We start from the raw sequence: 10,836 nt of genomic DNA on the forward strand, positions 1-10,836 counted from the left end.
CACTCTACAGATAACGTAGAAAGCTTTTCAGTGGGATGACTATCGTATTTACCTATTCTCTCTCCTTGAATTCAGCAGATTGCTCTAGCTTTTATGAACAAAAAAAAAAAAAAAAAAAAAAATGCAGCCCCTCTCTCTCATCTGCTTGGACTGCTGCAATTAATGAGCTAAGACAAGCATTGCCACAAGTGCAATTCATTATCATTGTTCCAGTCTGTGTTCAAATTATATTTAAAATAGTTGGCTAAGTATTGTTGGGAGACTAAAAAAAGATTGCTCAACACACCCATGTTCTACAAATTTCCTTCTGTATAGAAACATCACTTTTCATATAGGCATGTAAAGAATTTTACTTTCATACTAGACTGCAGCTGGTACTAGATTATTATTATTGTATTATATACATGAGCAAACAAAAGATCAATAGCGAAGAATCATTTTTTTCTGAAATAAACTCTCACTTTTGCCTGACACAAAATAAAATGAAAAAAAAAAGCCCAATCTGTAACAAAATATTTTCTTTTTTATAGGATTGTAAAATTAGTCACTTGGCTTTGTTTATGTGACTAGGTCCACTGCTCTAGAAGACAACATAGGCATCAGATCTTGTACATAACTCTCACAAGATTCAAAGTAAGTCTTTTTTGACTTACTAAGGACCTAACTACAGTGGGTCTGGCAAAACTTTCTTTACAGTGTAAATTAATTCCATCCCAAAGGTCTAAGTTTTGCAACTCTTTCTAATGTTAAAAAGCCAACCATGAGTAATTCAGCAAAAACAACTGTCTTTTTTTCTTTTCCAAAATGGTAACACACTAACCATCTAAATTTCTACTTAGGCTTCTAAACAACTACCTTTTTTAAAAGTCTTACAACTATCACCGATTTTATGAATCCAGGCTTAATACTGTTACTCTATTTGAGTAAAATAAAATCAGTGAAAAGTATTGCATATTTATCAACTAGTGTGCAGCTTCATAGATTCCATCAGAGACCCCAAAAATATGTCAGGGAAGTCTCTCAGTGATTTCCGGCTTCTGCTGCAAATCAGCAATGCTTGGGTTGTCTAAACAACATAGTTCTTTAAAAAAGCAGGTTTGAATTCTCTCCAGGAAGAGCTGATTCTTATTTGGATATCAGTCTAAAAGACTCAGAGCTATGCATTCTCTCTAAAACTGTGCAGGAATGTCTCAGTGGTGGAGAGAGGAATGCAGTTAATGAAGTAAGAGAAAAACACACTGCCAGAAGGACCCTTTGGTGCTCTGTCCTGTCCTTTCCCTGTTGCCTCACCCTGTCAATCATGTCTGAGAAGATAGTACGAGCTGTTTCTTGCACACATGTACAAGCCTCATAACTGATGGGTTTGAGGCAACTCTAATGAGAAGTCACAGAGGGAGAGGACACTTCATTACTGAAGTCTCTTGTGCTACTTTATAGTAAGAGAAGGAAGTTCCATGTTAACTGACACAAATGAGTAATCATCTTGATACCATTTCCCAGGTGAATAATCTTCTCAGAAAAAAATGTTAAACATTATCAGTTGTGGTTCGGACAGCCCAGTCAGGATGAGTCAGGCTGTAGGAGCACCTCAAGCTTCAGAAAAGCCAGAAAACTGCAAATGATTAAAGGTAGAAGCCTCCTCCAAAACACAGTAGAAATAAAGCTACCAGCTTGTTTGCAAAAGCCTGTCCATCATTAAGGTCAGACAGCCCTTGCAGTGCTTTTTACCCACATGGTTATATCAGCACCTCAAAAAGACTTCTGTCTCCCCAGTTGACACAGTCATGCCAAACAGCCTCCTTGTGTGAACACAGGTTATGTTGACAGAGGAGGATGGTTGGCAAGCTGTGTCATTTGGAGATGAGGTCTAGTTACACTGGCAGTAAACCCATTTTGTTGACATGTTAGGTTTGACCTAAGGTACTCTGCTACCATCACACCAATCCCACGGAAGTGCTGTAGCACAGACTGCAATGTAATGCCATCCTGTATACAATACAGTTCCCCTGCTCTAATACAAGCTCAGAAACATATACCACAAGTATGGACTCATCTCTTTAAAATGGTTAGCTCATTTTTCTATAATTTAATAATACTGATCCTTTTCTGTAAGAAAACTTATTATATTGCCTGTACTTACCATGAAGGTGATATGCATAATTTTTATGCAGATTATGCATTTAAGAAAAATGTAAGTGACAAGATTTTCTTATGACACTTTTTCATAGTCACTGGTTTTAGTCTAGTATAGCATAGCCTTACAAATTATTTTCCTCTTTAGTCAGGAAAAAATCACTGTCAGCAAGCAAGTTGCTTAATGTTGTTTACAACATCTCTTCTTAAGGTCAAAATTAACATATGTAATAATCATTTTAAGGAGTGACACTGTGATGCATCAAGCATGAAAGAGGTCAAGAGTAAGTCCACTAATGTTTATCCTTATATATCTCCAAATACTCAGATAGAATCCAGGTTTCAACTGGCTCAGCCCCCTTCATGAATTTCTGGGCTAGTATATACATATAAATATATATCAAATGGGTTCCTTCATGGGGTGAATGAGTGAAGAAATACTTGACCTTGTAGGAGTTGGCTTCCTACTGCACCGAATGTTCAGGTAGCCCAGGGAAATCAGTGCCTGAACTCAAGCACTCAGGTTTGGTGCTTAGTTACATGGTATGAATACACCCACCTCCAATAGTTTGTTTATTTTCCCACAGAAGTTTGCTGAAATTCCCATAGAGTTTGCTTAGAGCTGTATTGGCTTAATGTGATTTGCTGAAGAACTTGTTTATTCTTTACAGGTTTCTGTTTTTCATGTGTAACCTTTTCCTATTTCCTTTGAATATTCTCATAAGACCACACATCTCCACTACTGCATAACAAAGAGCCCTGTTTAATGTAACTGTATTTTTATAAGTTACTTAGGAGAAGTAGGTTAGCCTGTTTACAAAGTGTTTGCCTACTGTAAGCATGTTTTAAATACCTTATTTTACCGTAGAAGTCCTTTAAACTTTTCTATGCATCTGCAGACAGAACACTGTCTTTTAGATTTAATTGCTGTTTCCTGAAGCAACCAACACATATCACTGTATCAAAAGTGTTATGGTTGTTGCTGTTGAGGTTGCGTTGATCAACTAAACAAACCTTTCAGCTGCCAGATTTGACAGTGGCACATCCATAACATCCTCTTTATAATGTGCAAGCACTACAAACACACCAGAGAGCCAATATACTACGTGCTCAATCTTTTTCCAAAGTTGGGTAAGAATCATACATAATTTTCCTCCACAGCTGCATTCAAAGAAGGCATGCTCCTTAAAATGGCATTTTACAAGGCAGCACCATCAGCTAAGACAGCTGTTGGAAAGGGACTGGATCGCACGCAGCCAGCCAGCTAGGCACAAAAAGCAAGGCAACTAGCGGAAAACAGCCTTTCTTCATGGCATTTCAAGACCTTGTAGCAAATCTGAGCTAGTCTTCAGAATAGTTAACTGTGTTTTTGTGGTTTCCCTTACACTGGATACATGGTAGCCAAGGAGCTGCAGTTGAAAAAGATCAGGGAGTGCCTTAGGCAAGTCACGCTCAAGCCTCGCTACATACAAAAGCAGAAAACATGGCATCTCCCTCTGAAAGGGACAAAAAGTAACTAATTCTCCTCTTCCTTGAGCATACAGTCGTTCTAGACTGTAAACTGCAGGGTGAAAGGCCTAGTGATAACTCTATTACTGCAACAAATTATATGCTTTATCTAAATAGACGAGAGACATTGTAAAAGGACATTGTCCTTCCCTTCCCCACCCTTTTCAGTCCATTTCTATTGCACACATTTACACGCACGTTTCAGAGACTGAAGTGCTTATGGCTGCACTCGAGCTAGAGCCCGTTCTACTGATTTAAAGCCTGTAGAGTCATGCAGAACCCAATTTATTTCAGGGGGAAGAAGGAGGAGGGTGGGTACTTCCTATGAATATTTCTGAAACATTGTCACATCTGTTTAAAAAGTTAACACGGCCCAGGGACAAACAGATCTACATGCTAATACATTTTTGGGTGTTTGGTTTTGTTTTTTTTTAAATTGACACTGGAAAGCAAAAGGTGGTTTGTACATACAGCGCCTTATCACTGAGGTGTAAGCTGGGTGTGCCTTAGGAAACTCAAGATGTAAGTGACCCTAAGTGTAGACAAGTACATTTGGAAAAGTGTCCACATTTCTTATAACTAGTCATTAGTCAGAAATGAAGGTAAGGTACAGAAGGAAAACCTATCTCCTTCTTGCTTAAGTTTTTTTATTTATTTTTTTTTTTCTGAGCTCTCTTTAATACTTTCTGACTGATTTCTGCAAGGAAAGTTCCCTCCAATGCAAGAGAAACCTTATGATATATCCTGAAGTTGGACAAACTTGTATCACTTGAGGTATATTCAACTAAGGTCAAAGAAAATGTGTGCTAATTATCTATGAATTTCTCATGGACTGGTCAGCATTACAGTAAAATGGAAATTATGCTTCATTAATCCCTCCCATTAATCCCTCATCCTTGAAAATTAGGTTAAAAACACTGGTGCATCTGGTACCAAATGACCAATCAGTCTGGGAAAACCTTTCTGTTTGAATTGTTAGCAGATTGGTTTTTCTGACAGAGGAAAGAAAAAAAAAAGCCTCTAGTAAAACACAACTAGATTATTATTGGCACTTTTTTCAACCCCCCAATAATAATTTTCATGTTTACCTTTCTTGCATCTCGTATCATCTTCCGAATAGTTTCCTTTATGGTGTAAGGCTGTGCTCGTGGTGGATGGAAAAGCAGATCAATATTTGTGCCACCAGAAACTCCAGGCATTAGGTAGGGCCAACCTAAGTCAAGATTTGGAGCTTCCACATCTGATTCAATGGGCCAGTAGGTTCCCGAGGAAGAGGTGTCATCAATAGCATGGTTAGAGGAATAAACTGTGTTTTGAGGAAGTTTGTGAACATTGTTCAAAATATAATCGATTTCCTCATCTGCTAGGAACTCTGAGCATCTCTCTTTGGAAAGAAATTCTTTGTAGGCTTCTAAACCTCCTTCAATCAGAGCATCAATAGCTACTCGGTACCATTCCTTGTAATGAGGTTCAATATAGTTGTCTGATCTGCATTCATCATGTAAGGATGATAGCAAAGATGAAGTTTCCATTTTCACATATGTTTTGTAGAAAGTCTCTTAAACTTCCATTCATGAGCTGACGAAATGTTCTCTGTAAAGAGAGAAAAGTAAGAAAACAATCAGAATATTTGTAGAGATGTATGACACGCACACAGATATTATTCAAAATACTTTTCCGGTAATGTGGCTCTAAGTATTTCTAGCATCTTCCAAAAAATTTTAAATGTTTTGAAAAGGCTCAGGGATTAATATTGCCAAATGAATATTAAAGAGCTAGATAAAGAGCTTCTTCTGCATAAGGCAAAACAAAACACATAATTAAGTGATTTGATGTTCTTAAATTAAAAGCTACAGCAAAACTCATAACACACTGAAGATCTGTACCATTAACACCAATACATACCTAATGCATGGTCCAGTATGCTACCACAGGTTACGCTTCAAAACTCTTTATAGCAACTGACAGGGTAGTGTTCAGGTAAACACTTCAGAAACCAATTGCATTTCCTACTTTTTGATGCACTACTCTTTCTCTGCAACACATTCCTGTTTTCTGTCTTCTTTGAAACCACAGTCATTCAGGTCCTTCTCCTTATCATCTGTTCTCCCATGCTGATCTAATCCATTTGTTGCTCCCAAGCAGGACCAGCCTACCTCGTTTCAGTGAGTTATGAGGAACTCCAGAAAGGTTTATCCTCCCACATCTGGGATCAAACTCTGAATCAGCAATCTGATGTCTAGTTTCCACCCTGCTTATTCCTTCTGCCAAAAGGAGCGGCTGCTTTAATCTTACCTATTTTTTTTCCCCCAAAACATTAATAATAAGTAAATTGTTTGCTGCTGAACTTATAAATCCATTCTTACCATTTTTTTTAATTTCATTTAGCAAGGGCTGAGGGGGTTGGTTCTTGCTTCAACAATTTGGGATTTAAGGTAAAGAGATGACAAATGGCCAGCATTTCTTCCTTCATGTTTGTGCAACCTTCTGGCACTCCAGCAACCTCACCATTCATCAAAAACCTAAACTGCAATAAATTTCTGCACTGGACAGGTAAGCCACAAAAAAACCCACAAAGGTGTGGGGGAGAAGGGAAGGCTTCATGGGAGTGGCATGAGCATGGCCATGTACATAGAAAGATGGTAAACGGTAGTAGTGTTTAATCTTTCAGGACTAGGGCATGAAGCTTAGGAGAAAGCAGAAGTAGGAAGGAAAGACAGAATAGTTACAAAAAGCATATATGAATGATGGCTTGAAAGTTAACACTGGGTTTCCCTACACGCCTAGTTATTGGTATAGCAGTGTTATAGCAAGAGATGGTCATTTGAAGTTCTGATTTAATTTACTAGCATATAAATGCAACACAATTCTCTCTTCACATCAAGAACTTTCAGAAATTTTGCAAACAGTGCATTTGCTTTACACTGTCTGCTGGGAGCAGTTTAAATCTTCCTGAAAGGAAACACAAATTAGCTGCATTAACCTAAAAGAATGAAAATCAAAATCTCCATACACTACTGATAACCCAAAATTCAATTAAGTGTTCAATTAAACCAAGATTTCTGAGGAACTTGGGAACTCTGAGGTTAAAAAAAGACCAAGAAAGAAAAATCCAGATCTGAGGCTGGCATCAGCATGTCATATGAAATAATTCCATTTGAATCCTGTCTCTCAGCCAAATAGCAGGGTAGATCTTCCCAGATAGGATTGCTTTCGAGCCTGAGGGTAAGGAGTGTTTCTGGCTGCTTCCAGAGTAGCTCTTTGTGGCAAACTGGAAAGCAGAGAGCAAAAGGGATCCAACTGCTCTTCCCTGGTCGAGAATTACATGTATTCCCCTGTCAGGTATTCAGGGCTTCGTTCCACACTGCTCTCACAGGTAGAAATAGAACATTATGAAATAGGGGTGATACCATTTCACTTTGCCCAGATGCAGATACAACCTGTGGCGTAAGGCGACAGAGAACTGAGCACACAGTACAGACGAGACAGACCGATTCAAAGGTCAAAGCCTTATAATGTTGTAAAATTAAAGCATTCATCAGTGTCCCATGGAAGCCAATCATCTGGAACAGGTTTTCAAGACATTTTAGATGAAGAACGAAAACCACCAAGACTGAAAAATGCAGTTACTCAGCTGAGCTGTTCTGAAGAATCTGAACACTAATACAGGTGACTTTACTGAGAATCTAATACACCCCTCTTGTAGGGCCCCCCCGGACAAGTAACTCTCAAAACAGTATAGTAAAACAATCAGTCTTACTGTGACATTTAAGACTAAATCTGATTTTACAAATTAAAGATATTTCTGAAATTCTTCCTACTTTGGAATGATGTATTTCTAAAATAGGAATTTTGCCACTGATTGCATATATACAGTTGAGAAAGACTTCAGTGTTTATTTCAAAAGCTTGTTTAAATCCCCTTTTTCTTCTCCTCACTCTTTCCTTTGAAAATAATATAAGGGAATGCGACTATACTTACTATGTAACGTTGTGCAATTTAAAGTATTGGATGTTATGAACAAATAAAAGGCAAAAAATGATTGCATGTGGCTCACGTGTTGTTTTTGTTTGGTTTGGTTCTTTTGATTTGTTTTGTGCATTAGTATAGTATATTGTTTGACTTTACATTGAAAACAATGAATTAATTAAACGTGGCATAGGTCAAATACAGTAACTTATGCTCAGACTTATGCTGAAAGCAGGTATAAATATACTGTAATCTTCGAAGGGTGAGACTTCTAGTGTAGTCTTCCAAACAAGAATAGTTATTTTGCAGTGAACATCTTTGATGTTGATCTTTGATTTAGAAGTGCAGTTTACAAAAGAAGCTTCAAGTAGTGCACATTTATTTAAGAAAGTAAATGTAAAATCTTGTCAGCACAGAAATAAATCACAGAACAGATGAGATTCTGATTCTGTTTTTTGTCATTAAGGACATGAGCACGCCATACATTCATGAGAAGAAACAAAAGAAAACTCCCAAATTAAAATGATGGCTTCAGGTATATTTAACAAAAGTTCTAGATGTCTTGACACAGGTATTTTCCTTCTTAGAAGGTAAGAGCTATTTTGTAGGAAATGTACTTATGAAACTAATACAATTTTGAACAGAGCGGCAGGGGTTTAGAATTCTGAAATAAACATTTTGGTGTCTTCTTCAACCATGTATAATGATTCTGCATAATCAACTTGATTCTTCTCCTGAGGTTCTCCTCAGGAGAACAGTTCTATAAGCAGAATGAGGCACATCTCTGGAGCCTTCCAGAGCTTTATCATGCTTCATATACATGATTACAAATTTTACCAGCATCAGGAAAGCTGCTGTTCATCCTCTAAATAGAAATAACCTTGGCTGTTATTCCCAGCCCAGCGTATCAGCCATATTCTCTGGTTGGACACAGGGATACATTACTTAAAACTTTTTCACTGAGTGCCATTAATGGGCTTCAATTGAATTTAAACTCCAATGCAGCTGCTAAAACTGAATCTTCTGCTGCAGTACGCAAATCCTGAATCCTGCACTGATGTGATCATGTTGTTCTTCTATTAACAACATGCTCGGACCTTTCCAGTGCCATTATCAAGAACCCAGCAAGAAGAAAGCTTTCCTTTGAAAGAAAAGTCAATGTGCCTTTCTGCAGAAAGATAAGAGTATCGGAGCTTCCACAAAAGTGGCAGATGACAACTGCCCACTGAAGAAAATGATGCAACAACATTCTGCAGTGGTTCCAGGAGCACAGTCCTCCAGGCTAGAGCTAGAGACAAGCAACTTCCCTGCCTTACTAATATTCACAAGATTTGAAAAATTTCCTATTCAGCAACTTTGGGCTCTAACCTCAGGCTCGCACAGCCGGTCCTTGGCAAGGCCCTGGCTATGGTGCTCTCCTCGGGATATCTTTCTATCTTTTCCAAAGGAAATGTGATTTTTTTGACAGTTTCTGCATAAAGTTTCAAGTGGAAAGTTAAACCACGGGAACATCTTGTCGCAGGCCCCTCTCTCACGTATGGCTTTTGGGGACATCCACCTGAGGAGCTCTGGCTCGCGGCTCTGCTGAGGAGCCTCCCCACCGCTCAAGGGCCCGGTGTGACCAAACAGGCGGTTTACGACAGCTGCCTACCACCAACTTTCGTGTGAAGGAATTGTATCAAGAATAAATAATAATTACCTATACTAAGCAGTCACAGGCAATTATTTCATTACAAACGGAATTACACTATTTGCCGTGGATGCAAAGGCATCAGATTCAAGTGAAAAACAACACCCCAAGCGTTCCTGCTTCTTTCTTTTTCTTTACTATCCAGAAAGTTAACTTCCCGAGCGAAGCGGCGGCAACCAGCCCCGCGCTGGCTCCGCTGCGGGCACGCCTCGCCCTAAGGCCCGCACGCCTGTGCTACCCCCGCCGGGCTCTTCCCCTTCCTCCGCCACCGCCCGCCGCGGCTCAGCACCGGCTTCCCTCAGGTGCCGGCGGCCAGAGCCGCGCCACCGCCGCCTCCACTTCGCGATCCCCGCAACCCCCTTTCAAACGCCCCGCGGCTGGAGGGGCGGGGAGGAGTGGGGGGGGGCGGCCACCCCACACGCCTGCCTGCAGCCGAGTCAGAGCCTGCCCCTGCCGCTGCCCCTGCCCGTCCCGGGGCAGGCGGAGGGCAGACCCACTTACCGCGCCGGTGCCCTACGGTGGGGTCTCGTCTCCGGAGCGGCGGGGCGGCTCGATCCGGCTGCTGCGATCGCGGCGGCGGCGAGTCAAGGCGGCGCTGGGCTCATCGCAGGTACTTCCCGTCGCTCTCAGGCGCGGTGGGTGTGGAAACCAGTTACAACATGTCAGGACGGTGTCGCACCAAACCCGCCGCCGCGGAAGCGGGGCAAGGGCTTGTCTGAACTGGGGAAGCCCGGCCCTCGCGCGGAGCGAAGGGCAGCGCCTTCCCAGGGCCGTGGGGGGCCCCCCCGCCCCATCCCACCCCACCCCATCCCATCCCGGCCCATCCCTGCCTGCCGGGCCGGACGCGGGTGCCCACGGTCCCTCGAGGCAGGGTCCGTCCCGGGCCGCGCACACGGGCAGCCCTGCGGGGGCCCTGGGGGCGGGATGCGTGTGTGCGTGGGGGATAAAACTGAAACAAACTCTGGCTTGGATTACAAAATAAACCCGTCAGCCTGGAGTCACGGTTTCCAGGTTAACTCCCAGGGAGCAAGTCATGGCAAGAGAGCGATGCACGTTTGAGACCTTTAAATGGGGTTATGTGGGTGAGCCCACTTTCCACAGATCAGTTGCTTAAAAATGCTCTTTCCCTCGTTTTTTCTCAGGTTGGAGAAACAAACCTGAAGGAAGAGCCCCCCATCCAGGCTGCGGTGCCACCGTCATCCTCCTTGCCTGCCCGCAGGCTGGGCACGCCAATTTGGCAATCCCACATTGGGAAACCCTTGAGAGCCTTTCTGTAAGGCTCTTCCAGAACACGGTCATCTTCGTAGTAGGATCATGCAACTGCCGACACATCAGCATGTCGCATACGTGCATGACTTAAGCACACCGAGGCATAAGAACACCGAGTTTTCTTTGTCATTTTAAATTAATGGCAATAGATGGAAACTTTTTATAGGTTTTGTCCATATCATACCCTGTGATGAATAACTGCGAGCAGTTTTTTCATGAGCCATTTAAGACAGTGCAGTGTAACCCTGACAATTACGTTTTATTGG

The 10,836-nt window shown here is 41.5% G+C and overlaps 1 protein-coding gene across 1 annotated transcript in view; it reads right to left on the reverse strand.

Moving 5' to 3' along the window:
• Positions 1-9,951, reverse strand: part of FAM83B (family with sequence similarity 83 member B) — a 48,867-nt gene extending 38,916 nt beyond the window's left edge. Inside the window, exons 1-2 of the mRNA XM_030489901.1 lie at positions 9,803-9,951; positions 4,731-5,235 (exon numbers count right to left, since the gene is read on the reverse strand). Of these exons, the coding sequence (XP_030345761.1) occupies positions 4,731-5,174 (444 nt within the window). The 5' untranslated portion in view covers positions 5,175-5,235; positions 9,803-9,951. The remainder of the gene's footprint in view (positions 1-4,730; positions 5,236-9,802) is intronic.
• Positions 9,952-10,836: the final 885 nt, after the last annotated feature.

This window comes from Strigops habroptila, chromosome 6 (genome assembly GCF_004027225.2).
Source record: "Strigops habroptila isolate Jane chromosome 6, bStrHab1.2.pri, whole genome shotgun sequence".
NCBI classification, from domain to species: Eukaryota; Metazoa; Chordata; class Aves; order Psittaciformes; family Psittacidae; genus Strigops; species Strigops habroptila.